Genomic DNA, 21859 nt, shown 5'->3' with positions numbered 1-21859 from the left:
TTGTTTGAATCCGCACGCTGCCTGACAAAATCTCTGTTAGCACTCAGCAACTTTAGTGGGAGGCAAACTATACTGTGCAGTATAGATATGAGATACAGATTTAAGAAAAACAAAAGTTATGTTTGAGGTAAAAACACATCGTGTCCTATAGGAGTTTGTGATTATCCTGCAAGAGAGCAAACAGACAGTGAAGCTGGGAGAGTACAATCAGAGGGACATTTTAACTGTCTCAGCCAGGATAAATCAGAACCTGGGATCACTACTCATCTTGATACATATTGCACTTCTTCAGTGAATCTGGCCATAAAAGTAGACTTCAGCCAGCAGCATGCAGGGGAATGTTGAGGGAATTGTAGCTGAAGAGGCCAGTACGTGTGTGTGTGTGCGCGCTGTACATTTTTGACTTCTTGCCACCTATCCAGAGGAGGGAGTGAGTGGGAAGCCGCTGAAAGCCATAAATCTCAAACCCCACAGCACAGTTCCTTCACTTGTGTGACACGTTTATTGTCCTCTTTTCATTTTCCCCTTCTCCTTATATTGTCCTCACCTCTCATCCATTTTTTGAAAATGGTACACTCTTAAATTTTAACCTGAATTCCTCAACATCTTGCACCTTTTTTTTTTAAACCCCTCAGTGCATGTACCTTTAAGTGTGTGTGGGCAGGGGAAAATTTGCTGCTGTACCAGCCTGTGCTTTCTCCACCCGTGTTGTAGGCTTTAAAGTCCGCTTTGTCTAGATGCTTCGGTCACAAATGGAGTGCGAAGCCAACAGCAGGCGTTGCATCTGTCACAGCTCAGGCATTTTTCTTGGAAGAGGCAGCAGAGAGGGGAGCTGCATGTGGAGAGATGAGCTCACAAAGAAACAAAACTTTGCCAGGCTGTGGCAGAAAAAGCTGATACTACAGGACAGAGAACCAAGATGACCTCTGCACATTACTGGGCCGCAAGAAGCGTGAGCAACAGCTTGTGGCTTAGTGCGAATCTGTGATGGACAGGGAACACCAGTGAGCGACAAGATGAAATCCAGGCTGCAGGATGTGATTAATGATGAGTCACTGAGCAATGATCAACACTTTTGTGGCTTAATTATAATCTCTCACACTCACTGAAACAGTTCACTTTAATCATGAGCTTAATAAAAATATGTTTTGTGCATGCAGAGCTACAGTAAGTGCCAGAGAGCAAAGAGGCCAAATAGTGCTGCACATTTCAAAGAGAAGGAGAGAGGATCAAAAGGATCAAAATGTGGCAAGAGGGTGCACATGCATATGCATCACTGTTATGGCACATGTTGTCTTTGGGCTCTAAAAAGATGTCTTTGCTGTGTTTCAGCCTCAGCTATCATGAGTCATAATCCAAGACCATCAGAAACTTGATGCTATAAATGTGAATCCAACACATCTAGTTTTATTTTTGTTCAGAGAAGCTTATTTTAGATCGTTCTGCTCAGTGAGTTGATCTTTAAGACCAGTAAGAAGTGGACGGTCCAGGCTCATCTTTTTATTGTTAATCCAGATCACATTTTGCAGACACGGCTGCAGTAATGGCATCCCGACAGTTGGCAGAATACACTATGATCTGCTGCAAGCAAGGGGACATTTGCTCTCTTCCAGCACTCTTAAATATTACTGGACCTGGTGTTAATTTAATGTTAACATTTTCTTTTATATTCATACATCATTAAAGATGTGAAGATAAAGTTCAACTCTGATGTTATCAAGTCGTTTCAGGTCTGACTGAATATATTACAACTGATTAATTGTTTAAAATCAGCTAATTTCAAATTTTGTTGTTGTTGTTCATATTAATTAGAGAAACTAGCATTTCATCCAGTTAAGGATTATGCCTATGAGTACAAATTAATTCAATATCCGTTTAATCTGTTTACATCTATATGCAACAATCAGGAAAAAAAATTAGACCAACAAAAATGCACATCATGTGTTTCAGTTGTTCTACTTTTTGGAAGATTTTTTGTTTAATTGTCTAATTTTTTCATTATTTTCTCAACTGTATTTACTAAAACGTATCCACTTCAGAACATTTCATTAATTAAGAAGCTCCTTTTCAGAATAAGAGTGTGCCAAGTCTGTAAATGGGCCTCATTCTGAATGCAAAAACAGGAGAGTGCTGCCATCCTGCAGCAGCTACAGCAGACTGGTTTCTGTGGATTAAGGTGGTGCGGCAGCTGGTTTGGTCCATGCAGATTGTTTCTGACACTGATGGAGCAGATATGTTTTTACTGTACTGGCTCCAGAACCACATTTACTGCACTCGTCTGCTGTGGCATAGTGCCTACTGCTCAGTGTGAATTAGGCCCTCTTGTGCACGAGCAAGCATGCACACTGATGCACAGACACACACTTACCTACATCTAATGCTCGAATTGCAATTTTTGCAGCAGTAGCCAATTTTTTTTTTCTTTTTCTTTTTCAGGGGAAACAAAAATCGGAGCACTTTCATATCTTCTTTGACCGAATGTGACACTTTGGACTCAGGCAGGAAGGATACAGTTGGGAAAGTGGAGACAGAGGAAAAGAGACCCCTCTGATCCAGAAACCCAAAACCTCATTGTAATTTAGTCATCGGTAGAAGGCAATTAGTGAGGAAAGGACTGGTCTTTGCCAGGGCAAGCAAACGGCTGACACAAGCTGAGAGTAAACTCTGCGTTTTGCAATGAAAGCACAATTCTGCTGCGTTAATAATACGACAACAATGGTTGTTATTTGAAAAATAATAGCAAGTGCAAGTTGAAACTTTGGATAGAAAGGGCAAAGAAAGTTTTGTCTTGGTGGAAAGGAAAGCAAACATGAGGTTAGCAGCATTTTCTGAACAGAAAGTCTCACATGGAGGGAAACGAACTGAGGATTCATAGATGCTCGCCTTCACATCATAGACGATTAAAATGAGGAGGCTGGGTCAGAAGTTCAAAGCTTTTGGAAAAGACAGAACTGACTACATGTGCTAGAACAGCAATACAACCTCACACACTGTTTAAAAAGACTAATTTCAAGAAGAGACATTCAAAAATAACAGCTGCCTGGCACACAAAATATATTTGTTAGTGTATTACTGTACTGAAAACAACAAAAGAGTTTATGGCATTGTTAGGAAGAGGTTGCCAAATCACTATAAAACAAGGCTAGATTTAGACGATTCCGCAAGACCACAGATAACATTTGAAGATAATCTTTAAGCTAACATTTTTAAATTCTAAACTTCTATGGTGTGGTTAATGTTAAGTAGGGATTGGGCTTACGGCAAATCCATACCTCCACAACTTTTATCTTTTGCCTCACGATATAAAGTGCACACTGTGTGGTACTGAATAAAGTGTGAACTGCAGATTATCCATTTAAGGGTACTGGGGAAAAAGAGGCTATGACTATTTCCTGCATCAGCTCACAGGCCTCCAACCAAATACTACGACTATTGTGAGGGGACAGGCTGAGAACGCACTGCTTTGCACTGAAATGTAAGTGGTTGTGTATTTTATGTCAGGAATAATATTACCCCCAATGTGTAATTGATTTTGTAGATATTTCTTTATATTTGTTCTGGCAGGAGGTTGACTCTCAGCTACAGGATGATTGCATTGCTCAGTGGGCCTGGAAAATTGACTATAATTATCAAATAGGCCACTTAATCTAATGAAAATGACTTCAGAAAATAGTTTGACCCCTTACTGCAGTGTTCTAACATCTTGCAGCTGATAAATGAGTGAAGCCTAACAGAGGTCTGTTCTATGGCACTTGATATGAATCAGCTTGATCAAATTGTCAAAATGTATCAGCTTTTTTATTGTTGCATATTTCTGAAAACACTTGTTTCAAGTATCTTTTTTCCCTTCTGTGCAAATACCCCTCTGTCATCACTTTCACAACATGCCCACTGTACAGTAATCTACACTGTTGTGTCTAAAATATGAAATCCTTTGTGCTGGCAAGAGAGGTGTGAGCTGCAGCAACCCAAACACAAGCCACTGTTTTTCTTTTCCTTAAATCTCCTCTCCTGTTTTTTGTCTCTCTATCTTTGTTTGTCATCGCCTCATTCTTTATTTTTTCACTGACCTTGTTTGTTATTGGGGCTCTGAGTTAATTTCATTTCCCGTTCAATGCTATGGAAACCTCTCACAGAAACCCAATACTGCCTTTCTCTCTAAAAGTGGAAACTGTGCTGCTCGATGTTTCCTGGATGACAGTGGCTGTTGCAGCAGCCGTGACAAAAGCCGCAGGCTTTAAAGGCTGATTTTACATCTGACAGACATATTGTCAACTATTTTGATGTGAAGAGATAGAAGAAAAAAAATAAAATGTCTAATAATGTCCTCTGAAGGATCTTTGAGGGAAAAAATAAGTCAAGTGTTTACATGTTGATGCACAAAGTGTAGAGTCCGAACTAAAATTACGTCGCTAAAAACTGCGAAAAGCTACATTATAATTAGATTGAAACAATATCAGATGTTTGACCCTTTGTTAGGGCTCTCTGTATGTTTTATTTTGCATTCAAGTCAAAAAACTGCAAAAAGCATTCAATTATTAAATCCCTTACTAATGTGTGGCTTGTTTAGAAAACATTTTAGAAACATTTAGAAACGTGCTGCTTCCTTTTAGTGATTTGTCTTAACTTTGTTTCTGGCCAGCGCATGTGTGTTTTTTGTAAGGCACTGAAATACAGTCAACCCTGTCTTCTAGATATAACCTTTATATCTTCATAATCTGCCTCAGTAAATATGTTTTCTTTTGTTCTTTTGATTGTTATGTTAAGACACCTGCAGCACTTGGTTAAGGTCAGGGGAAGATGGTGGCCTTGGTAACATTAGTGACTTGAAGCACAAGACAGGATGTATTTACTTTGACATTAACATTTAACTGAACATCTTTCCCTAACCTACAGCAAAGTGATTTTGCTGCCTCAGCCCGACTTCTTGCAGTACTAAGGTTGTACAAAATGACTACCCTCCTCCACCTCTTCCAGACCGGTGTGCACAACATGCAGTGAGTGCTTCCTGCCCAAGAAAAAAAAAAACCTTGCCATGAAAGATAATCCAGACAGAAATGTTGCTTCCACTTAAAAGACAACTGATGAAACTTATTTATTTGTATCTAATTGCAATTTCTAGGAGACAGGGGTTTAGAGAATAAGAATGAGCTTGATATAAAACTGACAGACTGACACAAACTACAGACAGGAAAAGGATTTGCATCAGCTACTGTCCCACAGCACCCTGCCTGACCAGGGAAAAGATGAAGTCGAGGAGGAGAGTGTTGGGAGCAAGCTAGCCCCTCCATTTATCTACCTTTTTCTTCACTCTTCCTGACTTCCTCAGAGACCCTGAAAGACAGGGGAATCATCCCCTGTTGGTTATCCCTCATGTTCCAACTCAGCTTTCATCTCCAGCCAACGACCTGTCCTGGCTGCACAGGAGAAAATACGAGAAGAAAAACACAACCAAACCGAGGGCGGGGATCTCCAGGGGAAGGTGAAATGCATTCTCCAGGTTCTTTTTTTATCTTCAGAGGGACATCTGGATATCTGCAGAGACCTATAGTGCGTAATCATTTCAATATCTGTGAGTGTCTCTTGAGGTTTGAGAGCGAGAGATAGACAGAGAGAGCAAAACTGAGGCCAAGTTTTTCTGTGTCATACGGGTCCAGGTCTTAGCTTCAGAGAAAACACACAGGGGCCCCATTTGGAAATGAATTTTCGCCATGAGCTATCATCTCATAACACAAATATTACCATTAATGACTCAATTTCCTTATAATTTCCTTATCGACCCCCCTCTAATTAGGCCCATTTGTTTGCTTTGTCATCCCCCAGTGATATGGGCCTTTTGTAATTAGAAGCATATAGGGGACTTGCGCGGGAACCCGATGACTTCTTTTGCCCCCACAGCTGCTGAGTAGCCCCTGAAACACACACACATGCACTTGCACACACACATGCCACATTGTGACTATGGAGACAGTTTTCATCCTGCAACACCGAGACCCAGCAGCAGCAGTGGAAGCTATTTAAATAGCACTTACAAGTAGCGTGATGAGTCAAGAGCCTCTCTCTGACTTTATCTCCCTCATCCTCCCTCACTCCCTCACTGTGCCTCTTAGGTCTCTCTCTGCCGCGTCAAGTCACCCCTCTTTCTCCGTCCTCTCCGTCTATAATGGGCCTTCTGCAGAGGAGGAAAATCAGCTAAGGCCAGTGCTTTTCTCTCTGCTCTCGGCCGGACACTGAGCCTAATTAATTGGCTGCACTGTCCCAGAGGGAGTAGGGCCAGCAAGGGGAAGAGGTTAACGAGGAAGAGAAAGTATCAGGCAAAGGAGGAGAGGGTATGGCTTTTATTCAGTCATCAGATGTTCTACATTTCTTGTCTTTTCCAAAAGACAGAGGCAGGACATTGTGTGTTCTCATGTAAGGCAACTGAGGGAGAAAGTGTGGATTCTCAGCCCCTCACCCCTCACTTATCTGTGAGAGCTAATGAGTGATGGATTAACCTGGGATCACCCCTGGCAAATTGAGATGACCCCGCAAACTTAGCCTTAGCACCCTGTTGGAAGTCTGCATTCCACTTCGCACGACCAAACAAATACACACACACATACACCAGCCTTTGGTGTTATTTTCTCTCAGGAAAATGTCATCCTCCCGAAAGGTCAGGGTCTGTGTTTTCATGTAGGCTTTATGCCGTGAAAAAAATGCATATAAAAGACCAATTTTTCTACTTATCCTGTCTCACTGGGTTGGAAACGTCATGGCATATGTGGATGCATCAGATGCAGAAATACATTTGAGAACATGTTGGAAAGCTTAATTTTGTTCACATTTATCTTATGCAAACATGAAAAATCTGATTTCCAACAACCAGCTATGATCTTCTTGCCTTTAGTTAGAACATCATGCGCATCAGTACAAGAGAAAGCATTGACTGCTAAGTATCCTTTCCTCAAGCTTATTGTAAATCTGTCTACTTTGTACTGACCTCTGCTGACTGAGACCACTTCATGCAGCAGAGTCAACCTACTCCTTGCAAATCCAGCTTGAATTACTAGCTTGTTTTGGTCCAACAGGGTGCCATCTCTAAAACAAAGATAAAAAGCAAGAGAATGACTCTTTGCTGTTGGTTCTATAGACAATCACAGGCCCACACACACACAAACACAAACACAAGACTTGAAGACATCCAAGATAAACCTGTGCTGAAAGCCTCTGGTGACCTGCTGGCTGCCACTCACTCTCACACACACACACACACACACACACACACACACAGCCTGTGCCATGACTTATATGGGAAAGACAAAGAGGTTGGTGATAAATCACTGTCTACTATTCAGCAGCACACACACACACACACACACACACACACACAAAAGGAATTCCTGGGACGTTTTTTTCTGGCAGCGTGTGAGCATGTCTGATGCAAAATTAAACTGTCTGACTGCTTGATCTGTCACAGGTGCTTTCTACGACTCTGTGCGTGTTTGTGTGTTTGAGAGACAGAGAGGGTAAGACAGTGAGCACCAGAGATACATAAAAAAGCTAAAAGAATGGATTAGCCCATGCATGTTGAGTTCACTAAAATAAATTATCACACATTTGCAACTTAATCTGCATCTGCAGCCTAAACATTTACAACATGATTAACCACCGCAGACACTTAATTCCTCAGAGGCAGGTTCCAGCTGGTTGCATTTCACTCAGATGACATTCAGATGAGCAGTGTGCTGCAGAAACAGCGGGGGGCGCTCTGATCTACTCAGCAGGCTGCCGTGTCAGGGTGTAACTTCGTCCAGCTATTAATCATCGATGGCTGTGAGTGTTAAGGACCCATGATTCGATGCGTTCATGTTCGTGCTAGGTGGTCCTGTCGGCGAGCTGCGCCACCAATGCCAGAGAAGAGTTTTTGCCAGGACTTTCACCTTGAATCAAACGCTGAGCTGCTTCAAATACAAAAGCCTCCTTCTCTTTCATTTCTCTCTCTCTCTCTCTCACACACACACTCACATACACACACTAAATGAGTGTCTGTTTCTTATTGTTGTTGTTGATGCTGTTATAGCGCTATCAGCTACAGGGAGATTTTGGAGGAGCAGTAACAAGCTGTGCCAAGGCTTTCATTTTTAAGTGTGAACAGACTTGGATAATTGTAGCGTAATGCAGCAACACATGCTGCACCAGCTTCAGTGCTTGTTGTGATGTGTTTCTCCTACCTGAAAGTGGGAAGGAAGGAATGTAGCGTGCAAAGATTTTACCTTTAATCTCATTAATATTGCATTAACTAATCACTGCAAGGCGCAGCCAAGGCAACGAAGCAGGAGAATGACGTTCTTTGCTTCGCGTAAAATAACTTTTTCTCTTTTTTTTACTTCCCATCTCGCTCTCTCTGTCATTGCCTCCTGTCTGTTATATATTTGCTTTGGCCGCCAACACTTGCCCTCCTCTTGGTAACTGCAGTAACCCACTGCCACACAGAGCTGCTGAGGTCATCTGCCTGATCCTGTGCAGCACCGCTGGCCCCCGGCCTCGGTCTCAGGAGCAGGTCTCATATATACGTGCACAAACATACACACACACACACACATACCAGGATGTTTCAGACCTAATGATTGCATGAATGAGTAACATTGGCCAAGGCAACTAATGGGCTCCTACAGGAACTCTGTTCACAGGTGTTTTGGGGTACTAAAGTACTTTTCTTTTGTCTTTTGAGGCTCCAGATAGAGCTGCAAGAAATCTGATAAACAGCCTCAAGTGATGTCATTTGAGTCAGTGTCAGTAATTGCAGAAGACTGTAAGTTGATGATAAAAAGATATATATGTGTGTGATGCTAAATATTATGAAGACGTCAAACAGCTGCAGTCAGAGTCAGTGTAGCAGTCGTTCATTAAAATGCTAAAAGCAATGGAGCTAAAGGTTGTTCTTCATAATCAGTCAATTTCTGAAACATTTTTTGTGAATTAAATGTAACACAATATTTGAATTTTATATGAACAATTCACTGGGGGTGAAGCTTCAGTGCCACACAAACTCTGTACTGTGTGGAGTAAAGCATTTAGCTTTCTCACATTTCTCTCTTTTCATGTACAGATTGTGTCCAGCTGCTGTATTCAAAAGGAACACGTACACAATTAAAGAAAAAATAAATAAATACAAGAAAGAAAGAAAAAAAAATCATATATCCCAAAATCAGACAGGAAGCTTTTTCTACTGTTCATTTCTGGTAAAATGGCCTAATTAGCCTCAGTCTGACTGTATGACAGCATTTACTCTGTGGTGTAAATGTGGCTGTTTGTTATATATGTGAGAGACAGGCAGGCTGTGATTCATAGAGCTGATGAGTGAAACACTGCAGCTTCTTGCGTCTAATGTGTGAACACATGCTGATGTTGTCTGGCCTGCGTTCTGATTACCCCTAATCATCTGGTATTCGCTCGAACAAAACCTTTCCATTACACACAAACACCTCTGTCGCTATCCTCCTCTCTCTCACTCTCTCACGCACACATACACCCACACATGCACATACAAACTTATCCCATGTTTCATGCCCAACCCACAGCACGGAGATCCTCCCTCAGCTTTCACTCTGGCATCAAGTCACCAATTAATTCATTAACAGATGTCTCCGCGGGCGCTGAATGGCTCCTCACATCATGAACAGAATTACTGTTTGCATAAAAACCCACTGGCAGACAGCGCAGATTAAGAGACACGCTCACACACACTTGCACAATCTCTCGCCCTCTCTCACGCACAATCATGAGCTCTAGAGCAGAAATAAATATGCTGTACAGTGTCAAGGCCTACTGGCGATGAAGAAAGACACTCACATAATCACACACACACACACAAATATCAACAGACGGCACAGGCAGGTATCAACAGAGACGGAGAAGAACATTTATTGTAGGTCTGTTGCTGGAGGACCTAAACACGAGGAGTGACCTGTTGAGTATGTATACCAGAGTGTGTGGGTGTGTGTGTGTGTGTGTGTGTGTGTGTGTGTGTGTGAAAATCTCGCCTGTATCCAACATGTCCTTCAAACACCTTTTGTGCAACAGCTAGCAACTCTTTTGCAGATGTTTGGGAGCAATCCTAGTCAGATTTGAACACTGTTTTGGTAAATTTGTAATGCATTTAACTTTTTGCACCTAAGGCGACCAGCTATGATTAAGCTCACGGAGCGCTGTCAAAGAGTGTGCCCGCCAAAAAAAATAATGAAACAGCTGTCATCGCTGTAAAGAAAGCCCACTTCACGGGTGTGATTTGAAGAAAGATTAATCAGACTGATGAAAATTTTTAGAGTGCAGAACGTCAAGCGTTCTCCAAGAGCATACCTGACAGCGTAAAACCATAGTACTAGAGTGAGTGAGTGTGTGTGTGTGTGTGACTTGCTTCTGAAGCTAATATTGAGCAAGAGGAGTACTGTGTTTGAAGGACAGAAAAAAGAAAAGAAAAAATATGCTTGGATCTCATGGACAAAACCAATTATCACCAGCTGCACCGAGAGTGCACCACACACACAGACAAACACACACACAGGACGTTTTCATCCAGAAGTACACAGTAATATTTCTGATCAGAACAAAAAGAAGAATAATTACAGAACTGACGACGACAGTCTGAGTTCCTGGCCTGGCTGGATGTTGTGATAAACCAGTGACAGTCCACGTTGAGTTCAAGCACCAGTGAGGGTGACAAGAGGAAGTGAGTGCAGGCCAGGAGCCAACAGAGCAACGCAATATGGCTTTCATTCAGAGGCAATATGGCTTCCGACCAAACCGTTTCTCAAAAACAAGGCAGGAGGTTCCATCTCTGGTGCGAGCATGCGCGCAGAGACCTGCATGCACACACTCACACATGCACACAGACACTGGCTAAACTACAGACTCACACTGTGAGCGGGATCTGTGTTGCATTATGTGTTTTAGCCAAAGCAATGAAACAAAACCACAGCAGCAGAAATGTTCACTTTGCCCAGAGGACCCTGAATTCAACAACAGTCATGCAGACTGTGAAATTTCATAACAGATTTTGTCTTTTCTGACAAGGGAACACATTCCATCACTCCAAGCTGTAAGACTGTAATGAAAATGATCTTTTTCCACTGAGACAAGACAACATGCACATATAGGTCTAGTAAAACTTTCAGATGTATTTTGGATTTATGTTTCAGTTTTATGAATGGCAGCAGCCTTTCTTGTACTTCTCTCAGCGCAAACACAGACACGTACACTTTGTTAATTACTGTTTTGCATGTTAACTACCCGTCTTATCTGCAAATTACCCTCAGATGTTCTTTAATATAAACTCATTTTTACTCTTCAAAGTCTTGACAAAATTTATTATCTGTCAAAAACTGGAATTTGATCAAAAATTAATTATTTCTTTAACAGGCCTCATGACAAGAAACAACTAGCTCCAAAATTCCAACTCAGAACTGCTGCTGCCAAGCGCTGACATTAATAGCTTCAAGATCTTCCATGCTTCAACATACTCAAAGGTATCTGCATTATTTGTCACATCTATTGCTTCCATTTGAGGCTACAACATTCTTTTAATTTAGGCTTTAACACAAAGTCTTTTAATTGTAATGGTTTTATTTAATCATAATTATTGTTTACTTTGATATCCTCCAGGAGCCACGCGTCAAAACTATCATACCTAAAGAAAAAATGGATCTACTCCATCTTATTTTGACCCCGGCCTGGTGACTATATTTGCTCCAAGACTGTGGTTCAAGGACCAGGGACAGAATTTACCTACTGTCACTAGTCAAGTTGCTAAATCTAGAGTCAGTTCACAAGGCAGAAAACAAAGACAACACAACATCAACACAACATGAGCAGATCCACAACAGGGCCACAGCAGAATTGGCCCCAGCTGAAATCTGATTGGCCCTTGAAGTGCCCCTATTAATTTCAGGTCTCTTAACTGGATGAATTTTGAAGCAACATATATAAATAAAAAATGTTGTTAATTGAATGAATTTTGTGTTCCATGGTGGTTTGCCGTTAAGTATGTTTTGTGTTATTTACATGCATAAAAGTCAGAGAATGAAGGATATAAATATTTAGTACTCAAATTGTCCTGAGGGAAGTACATGTCCATAATCAGACAGAGCTGCAACACTTTCTCTCATATCATATCCCTGAAGTTTCAGCAATTAATCAAACCAACTATGTTATTAGAGTCGACGCAAACGTACCTTTGGGCTCTAGCACTCAACAGCTGTAAATACTGATCAAGCCTGCAAGTTCAAATGTCCAATTCTTACATTTCAAAGGCAAAGATTCAAACTATCTTAAAAATACCTGGCATATATTCTCAGCAAAAATAGCAACAGGCGGCTCACAAAACTGGCAACAGACGTTTCAACACTCACATGGAGAACTACAGAGTCTCCTGTGATCCCAATCATGCAGCAGAAGATTTGTCATTATTACTGCTTTCTACGTGTGTGTGTGTCCATGTGTGTGTATGAGTCTTTTCTGGCTGTCTTTCCTTGTGTTTGGTTACGGCTCTTGATATACCGTACCGTCAGCCTTGCTTACAGTATGTGCTGGCTCAGTGGCCATGTTTCTGTCTGTTTGAGAGATATAACAGGTCTCAAAATCTAAAACCGAGGGCTGAGCGAGTCGTCTGGACCATGAGCGACTTATTTTTGCGGCGGTTTACAAAACGTGTCATAAACACTGATAAGAGCTCAGGCGAAAGAGATTCCTGAAGTGAGAGAGGCCATTTCCCCGTCTGAACCAGCGGCTAAAGACTTGAAGAAGAAACTTTGTCTGAGTGCGTGCGTGCGTGCATGCGCACTTATGTGCAGGCTTACAGGTGTGTGTAGAGAGATGAGTGCTGACTGAAGAAGTAGTGAAGGTGAGGAATGGTGAGAGAGTGCAAAGTGCAAAGCCACTCAGTCAGTTTATTCCCAGCTTTGTTTGCACGTGGTCAGGGACTAACAACGCATCCGGCCGGCACCTTTGAAGATGAAGGATGCCGGTTTGTGAAGTTGCTCAAACATTAACTAGAGCTTCAGTCATGTCTGAAAGGTACCAAATGGGCACTAAAACAAGGAGACATCTGGAGAGAGACCTGTGGAACATCTTTTTTCCTCAGTTGACCTGTTGAAGTTCAAAGGAAAAGCATCACTTCTATGTGTGATCACGTCTGGCTAGTGGGATCTTACATACGCAGATGATTCTGTCCTGTGTTTTAAAGACTTGATTACAATTTGTTGTTATTCGACAGGTGTAGGATGACTGCAAACACCTCACCTAAGTAATGACCAACTATAAACCCTCCCCATTATATTTTAACACTGTTGAATATCATTAGTCTGTGATATTTGATATCTATTATTTCTTACGCTGAAATGTTTGGCAGCATCTAACAGACAGACGTTGAATACTAACCTGCTCTCAGTGAGTTTGTTGAATAAAAAATTAACCTGGCAGCTTTTGACCGATCACACACCTTGGCATCTCTATGTTTACGGCAACTGTTGCGTGTCTGATGCCTTTTGGTCGATTTAGAAAACACTTTACATTTCTGCACTTTCTATGTTAGATTTCTCCTTGTATGATAGTTGATGCACTGTGGTTAGCAAGAAACTCCAATATCTAATTCTCTCACTGGATTGCACAAAATCCTGAAATTGATCATTGCTGGAAAATGTTATGTTTTCAAACTCCACTGTAGTTGGTCTGGAATTATCTTGAACATCATTAAAGTTTTGGCAGAACACCAGGAAAACAAGAAAAATACACCAACAAATATCAGTAGGAGCACAGCTGTTTTTAAGTGATTCCGTATGTTCGCTTGGACATTTTGTTTATGGTAATATTCAGCTCTAGTCAATGCACTAAGAAATTTTTTTGTTGGAAATGTACCCACATAAAACAACTTAAATTATTTTATGTGTCTATCCAAGTGGTTGTGGTTTTAAAACTCGTTTATTTTAATTGGTATCAAGTCAACCATGTCAATTTTTTCGACAGAGCATTGTTTGCTCCTGTCGGTCAGATGCTTCTGAACAGCACCTGTGTACATGAAATTGTGAAAATCCTGATTTTGTCAAATCATCCAGCTGATACCGGGCTTTAGGAATGGGGGACTCCTTGTGTGCAAACAGGCATAAAAGAGTAACAGCAGCAATGCTGGGAAGAAGGTGACAGCGACTCTCTTTCAAGTCACTGATACATTACAGCATAACCGACAAAACCCTGAATCTCTAAGTGGAAGAGAGCGAGAAAAGTTTCTTCCTGTCCTCGCAGCCTTTACATTCACACTGGCCCAATTAGAGACCAAAAAAGGCAATTATCAAAATACTCTGCTGGTCCACAGGCCATGGAAATGTCACTCTCTCTCTCCATTCCTCTGCCTCACACATTTTCTTTATCATACACCCTTTCTTTCGCTTACGTCCATCTCTTTCATTTTCACTATTGTCATCCAGCTCCATCTCCAGCCCCTCCCTCCGTCCCTGCTTCTCGCAGTGGTGCAGTGCTGGTCCCCCCATTCTGCATGCCTTCAAGCTGTCTTTGTAATCTTCCTGAATTATTCAAGACACTTTCACCTCCTCCTCCTCCTCTTCTTCTTCTCTTTTTTTAGTCAACACATCAAGTCAACAGCAGAAACCTGAAAACAGGCTAGCTGGAGACACAAATTACATCTACAGTTTAGCCGATGAAGATTATAGGAGGCTTGACGGCGCTTCTATAATTTTCTCACAGTGAAGCTTCTAGCATTTTCTTCTACGTTTACTACAAGCTTAACACCTTGAAACTGAAACTGAAATACGTCTCTGTCATGTCTGTGGTATTGGCTGCTGACCTCTTTGCATTATAAGATTTTGGGTCTCTCAATAACCCAAATGGATCGAGGTGCACATTCAGGAGCACAAGCATCCTTTAAGGTTTGAATGTAAATAATTAGCAAAGTGCACTTCAAGAGAAACATGGAGACAGACCTCTGTGCTCAAATGTGTTTTGTGATTTCTTTTTTTTTTTTTTAGTTATCATTATTATTATTATTACTATTGGTGCCCTTGTTGTGGTGGGAAGTGAAGATCAGTGATAATCAAAGAAGTTAGTATGTTTCATCAGTTCTGAGCCCACACAGTACCAGACCTCAGACCTTTAACATCACTTCTGTGATAACTACATCCCTACGAGAATCAAGTGACTCTCACAGCGCTGTCATTAATGGGAGAGCAATGACAAACTCTTGGATTTCAATGCAATTGAGTTGTTTGTCATTAGACACATCTAACACACTTCCTTCTATTGTTCACTGTCCTGACAGAAGTGTGATTTCTTCTTCTCACAGAGGTTTGGTGTTTGATTTAGATTATACACATAATCACATTTCCATAACCTGCAAAATATCTAAAACTAAATACCTTGCTGCCGGCAACATGATGGATACAGTAGGTGGTAGTCTTTTACGGCATTACTGTGAAATGTATTATACCTGTGCTGGCCCAGTAAGGAATAACATGTCACCCAAGGAAACAGTTCATTGGTATGAGTTTAGGGATTGTGCGTCAACTGTTGCTTGCTTGTCCACACATGTGTCAGGGTAGGTAATGTTTTAAATTTTGGTAATAAATATAACACTGAAATATTTGTATATTTTCAGAATTTTCTTTTATTGAGAGCACCTAATCTTGGCCAAATCAGAATTTAAAGTTCATTCTGTAGTTTTTTTTTTCTTGATAAAATTCTTAAATGCACCATGAAAACATGAAGACTGGGCAACTTTATCAGTGCTTACAAATTTATATATGTATTACTTTCTGACTGCTTTTTGTGATTAAGTCCCACATATGTAAAAATGTATCGATTTTACAATCGGTCAGAGAAGTTATGACTGAGATCAAACTGGAGGCTCGATGATGTGAAGATGAAATCAGTCAGTATTGTGAGTTGGCCTCTATATTTAAAAAAAATTCTGGTGACCTAAGGGTAAAATTTAAAGAGTGAAAACACATCTTTCATTGCTTTCTTTAACACATTGTGATTGTCTCAAGAGTCAGCATAGACTGTGGATATTTCCATGAAAGTGTGCGTTGGTTTAGCAACACCTTCACATCTGCCAGTGAAAATATGTCCGAACTTTAGAAACAAACGACATCAGCACACAGAAAGCTTCTGAACAGCTGCTATGTGTCGAAGTGGCTGACATGTGCTGTGACTGTCAGATAATATGGAGCCTCTTCTCTCTGCATACCTGCAGCAGAATGGGAAGTAAAAAGGGTTCGAATTTGTGCTGTCTGTGTCTTCTGTGACTGCATGGAGTCGCACACAGGTTTTAGTCTGTGCCATAAACATCCTCCTCCTCGCTGTACGCCCCCTCAGCAGGAGCTGGACATCAAATCACTGTAAGTCTTTGTTATTCTCCAGTCTTCACGATTCAAATGCTTTCCTGTCCAGTAATTAAAATAAAATCAAAACAGAAACCTTGCCAGTGAGGAATTTGATGAAAAGTGAGATATGACATTAGGCCTAAGAGCGGATGGTGAATACAGATGAAGGCAAAGCACATTTCGGGGAACTGAACAGCTCTGAATATGTCTGATATTTTGTGAGACATAGTCCACTTGGAACACAGCAACATGATTCAGTCAGTGATCCTGGCTTTTGCAGGACCTGTAATGTACACGTTTGTATGTCTGCTCCAGGTTATAACAGAATACAACTACTGAAACTCCCTTAACTTTGATCACTTTGATCTCCCTGCAGCTGATGAAAAATGTTGGCTCTCAGACACAAAGAGCAGCAGCTCAGATATAAGCACTGATTTGCTTCTTTCTTTTTGCTTGTTACACCTGCTTTCTTTTTAGGAAAGAAAATACTCCACTAGTCATAAATTCAAATGTATGACTCCCCATTTTCTCAGCTTTGTTTTCCAGGTTTGATAATAAGTGTGATTGAATCATGTTAGCGATAATTATGAAAATATCTGAATAAAGTAATTTAAAATGTTGTTATTTTTAAAATTAGATTTAAAACTAAATGAATGCAACAAAACTAGAGCAAACGAGAATTGTTCAAATACATGAAAACGATTTGATCATAATGTTTTTGAATACAAAAGTAAACAAATAATTTATACATTTTAATGATAAACTTAGGTTATTATTTTTAACCAAAATACCTGACATTTTTTAGGCCTCCATCCTAGACTGATTTTGAAAATAATTATGTTACAGGCTAATAAAAAAATATGAGTTCAATTAGCACCGCAGTGGGTTGGTTGCAGGATTCTTCAAATAAATGAGAAGGCATCGCTTTATTGCAGCGGTAAAGTCGAGCTCAGAGAAATGTTCCTGTGGATGATTAGGCTCTGTGGTCCCGTTTGAGGTGGTTTTAAAGCCTCCATTATGGCCTGCAGCAAGCTAAATGAACTGTCAAATTGCGTTTTCATGTTGCATGTGACTGAAACACAATTTTACGCTGGTGGACCTGCGCCACAATATCAGCAAAAAGTGAGGCTTTGCTGTGGTTTTGTTTCAAAGGAATTGTTCAAGTTTGGGATAAATGAACTGAAGATATAGAATAAGTCTTAGATTAGTCGTAATATATAACGTTATTATTACTATTATTATTACTATTTCTATTATCATTATTATTATGTGTTTTACATTCAGAGAACCATCAAACACATAATTCTGTATGAACGAATTCCACTGGCCTACATCTATCATCTAACTAAGCCAACCTTTTTTTTTTCTTTAATTATGAAATATTTTCACAGTAGCTGACAGTCTGTCTTAAATCATACACCATTGCGTCCAACAACCACAAATAAAATGCGCCCTTCATGTAAAGCAGCTCCGCTCAGCATCAGAGACGGCCTCTCCGGGATGGAGGACAGCAGATGGACTTACCGACACACTCGTTGGCCTCCCTGGCTGTGGCTCTCTGCCACGGTCTGTCGTAGTGGAAAGGTTTGCACCTGTCGCACTCCGGCCCGGCGGTGTTGTGCTTGCACTCACACACCAGACTGCCATCCCGGTCCTTTACGCACCGAGATGCGTGCCCGTTGCATTTGCATCTCCCTCCGACCTGCAGGTCCGACACGGCGTAGAAGTACGAGTCCCGGGCCAGCTCCGAGTCGTCCTCGTTCTCGTCGCCAAAAGTGTGCAACCGGCTGAAGATGACCTTAATGTCTGTGGCCGTTACCCAGTCCTGTAGCACCGGAGAGTTGTCAAAGTCGTGAGCCGACGGTCTGCCATCCAGCGTGCTGAAGGCGATGAGCCCGCCGGTCAGAGGGTACATGTCGGTGTGGGAGTCCGTGCACACGGCCTCCTGCTCGTTCTGCTTCGTGATAACGGCCCTGTTTGGCTTGTTGTACATCTTCCTGCACTGAGTCGAGTAAAACTGAAAGGGTACCCAAGTTTTACCGTAGTCCATTGACTTGAAAATGGCCATGGATTCAGGTCGAGGCGAGCAGAACTGCAGGCTCACGTAAGTGACCTCAAACTTCTTTCCGAGGGACAGAGTCAGGGTGACATTCTGTGGGTACTGGATGAAGTTCTCGGACTGCCAGCAGGTGAGGTTGTGTGGGTTGTTGAGGTCCGTCAGGTACGCCGGGGGGTGGTACTTCTTGGGGTCCGAGGCGTCGCACGTGAGACAGTTCCTGGTCCTCTCGTCTCCTTTCTCCGCCGATGTCACCACGCAGTAGCGGCTGGGCGTCTTGCCGCAAGTGCTCGACACCTTCACTTCCTTCCCGAAGGCGGAGTTGACGAAGTCCGGGATGCAGCGGCGCGGGTTGCCGTGCTCATCGTAGCAGGGGTCCGGGGGAGAGGTCTGCGCCGCGAACAGGCTCATCCCGTAGCCGCCGAGGGCGCTCCGGCACGACAGGGACGCGGCAAGCAGAGCAGTGAGCACAATATCTACAGCCCTTGTCATGGTAGGTCCCTCGGTCCCCAAGTGTCTCTGCCGCTGGAGGAGAAAGTGGAGAGCATGTGGGAAGAGAGAGAGACAGGGTGAGAGAGAGAGAGAGAGCGAGAGAGAGAGAGTGTGTTAAGTTTCGTGATGGCATACATGTAGGCTGTCTGCAAACATTTTCCAAACATTGGCGCAAAAATTAGCGCTTGACACCGATATAAAAGTAGCACTCAGTGACGCCGCATGCAGGTCAGGTTTTATGAAATTTTTATAAAGCTCAATTTACCTGCGGATAGTATAGAAAGATGTCAAAAACCGGAACGTTAGGATACTTTTCCTAATCGGGCTTCAATCACAGCTGCTCCTGTTTTGTTGTTTGTTTCTTCAAATCTCCTGCGTAAAAATAGAGGAGCGGCTGGATTTTAGGAGTCGCTAGTGTCCTTATAGCAAGTCCCACTCCTCCTGCCCGTCTTTTCGCAATCTCCCCCTGTCTCTCTCTCTCTCTCTCTCTCTCTCTCTCTCCCTCTCCCTCTCTCTCCCCCCTCCCTCTCTCCCTATCGGATCGGATCTTGGCACCGCTTTAGGTCAGTTCATCTTGTGACACCATGCAAGTGGAACAACGACATCCACTGGTGGTCCATTAGAGGTTCGACGCGCGGCGGGACTTCAGATCACCGCAGGAGAAAGAGAAAAGGACTGGAACGAAGACACATTCATGAATTCAGAATTCAGTGCTGGTTACACCTTCAGGGACACCTGATACGATCAAGTAGTTTAATCACCGGGGTGTGCTCTGAAGCGCACAAGTCAAAATTACCGCAAGCAAATTAGGCTACAGTAAAACGATAATTATTACTGTTTACATAATAAAAGCTGTGTTCATAACTATAAAATACTACTTATTATTTACTGCTTATCATTTTCTCTGTTTTCTTCTTTCCCGATTCAGCTGACTTGTATTTATCACTATTGCTTTATCTTGGTGATGAAAATTTGAAAAAGTAAATCAAGCCTGTCCTGTCTCAACAAGTTCATTCGTATATCTAAGGAATATTATTTTGATGGTGTTACTAGAAAAAAATAAAAATAAAAAAAATAAAAAGTCTCTTTGCAGTCCATAAACACAACGCAGCTGATTAGGAACATGTAGGAAGAGTCGAGTGAGTTGTTTACAGTCACCTAAATGCTCGTGTGAATGGATTCGTTCAAAATTAAAGATCCTATTCACTTAAACGTGAAATGCACCGAATGTGGGAGTTTTCTCTTTTTAAATGCAACAAATGAAAAGGTCCCTTTGTATCGTGCTGTGCTGTTTTTCACTCCAGCGAGAGGTAACTGACTGAAAATCAACCCCCCACATGGCCGCTGATCACCTCGGTGCCATTGGGTATCCATTAAGACATGAAATGGTGCTAAAAAGCTTCTACTTACAAGCAGCGAAACATTTGCTGACCAGATATAACCGCACTGTCACTGTTCTGCTGGGGACATCCCTCCCGTACTGTGGCTCTCCAAGCTGGTGCACCTTCAGCCTCACGGGACCTGTTGAATGTTAGCAATAAAAGTAACAACGCCATCTTGTGTGCATAGGAAGACACAGCAGTCTGGACTGAACAGTGAGTGGCGAGTCCTCTAGGTTCACCAGACTGTGGAGGTATAACACTGTTTATTTAATAAGCATGAGGATGATTGGCTGCTGCACGTCTGAATGGTAGATGCTATAGGCCCTGTCATATAGTTGGATCCTGCAGAATACTGAGTTAAATTCTCAAGTAGGCTAGGTTACTCGAGCAATTATAAATAGCATAATGTATTTTAAAGGTAATGAACCTTTATAGTGAGGTTCAAATCGTATGCTTAAAAGTTTATTTATGGAACTCAATGTACGTATTAATGCTTATCCTCTCAATGTTTGTATCTCACAACCCATTTGATTTAAAAAGAAAAAAAACAGTTCTGCTTTCAGAGAGACTGAGTATGTATGTGTACGTTTCAGATAAAGTGTTCTTTCTAACTGGCATCCATCTGATTTGGTTAGTCAATGTGTGAAGTAACAGTGAATTATAATTTCTTAACTGCTAATCTATTAACTATGAACTGATCAGATGAAGTCATAGTGACTTGATCTTTTATCTTTGGTGAGCAACAGGATTTCACGATGCATCCTGCATTGATCAATGCATTAAATCATCATGTGTCGTAGATAATTTTACACATTTCTTAGGATTTGGAGCCTTATTAGAAAGTGTGAACGACTGCCTCAGTAGGCCTTTGTTACTCATTATCAGGGCTTAAAGAGGTCCAGTTGTCTGGGACACTTTTAATGAAACTGATCTGAGCGATCAATGGATTGTTATTCATATTACTGAAGTGAAATAAAGAATGTACATTAAGGATCACATCGAGTGAGATTATAATGCTGTCTCATAGTTTTACACTTCTGTCAGCAATATGAGCCAAAGGCGTACAAAAGTTACACAGGGTTTTACGGTGTTATAAAATTTGCAGCTGTGAGGACTGGGTCCAGCGAGGAGGCGGTCCAATTCAAACAACACCGGATAATCATATTTCTCATCAGGTTCAAACAAAAGCATTCCAATCAGTGCCTTTTTTAATGGCAATATTCCTAATTTCAGGTCTCCCTCCTCCCATATTCATGTATGACGGAGAATTATCAGTCCTGCAGCTGTTGATCTGTCTTAACTTCTCTGTTTCACTGCCATAGCTGATCTCTCCTGGAAAGAAGAATAAAAACTTTTTTATCTGATCTCGGTCACGTCAGATCTGCTGTGCAGACACACTGCCTGCTTGTGATCACACAGCAACAGAAAAAAAATGGCTAGATGTTGGCCACTGCGGTGAAGAAAGCAAAACAACAACAACAAAAACAACAAGGAGGAGGAAACAAAGAAATGAATCTATAAATAATAAAAAAAACAAAAACAAATGTGACCCACAGCACTTA

The 21859-nt window shown here is 41.6% G+C and overlaps 1 protein-coding gene across 2 annotated transcripts in view; it reads right to left on the bottom strand.

The window, feature by feature from the left end:
- ntn1a (netrin 1a) overlaps positions 1–20407 on the bottom strand; it is a 60112-nt gene extending 39705 nt beyond the window's left edge. The window contains exons 1-2 of one of the 2 annotated variants that reach the window (XM_046410497.1): positions 20326–20407; positions 17892–18948 (exon numbers count right to left, since the gene is read on the bottom strand). In XM_046410497.1, the coding sequence (XP_046266453.1) occupies positions 17892–18915 (1024 nt within the window). In that variant the 5' untranslated portion in view covers positions 18916–18948; positions 20326–20407. Of the gene's footprint in view, positions 1–17891; positions 18949–19180; positions 19421–20325 lie in introns of those variants that run through there. The other variant, XM_046410488.1, reaches the window with a different exon arrangement.
- Positions 20408–21859: the final 1452 nt, after the last annotated feature.

Source organism: Scatophagus argus, chromosome 2 (assembly GCF_020382885.2).
Source record: "Scatophagus argus isolate fScaArg1 chromosome 2, fScaArg1.pri, whole genome shotgun sequence".
NCBI lineage: Eukaryota > Metazoa > Chordata > Actinopteri > Scatophagidae > Scatophagus > Scatophagus argus.
This window is presented reverse-complemented; position numbering and strand designations above follow the sequence as displayed.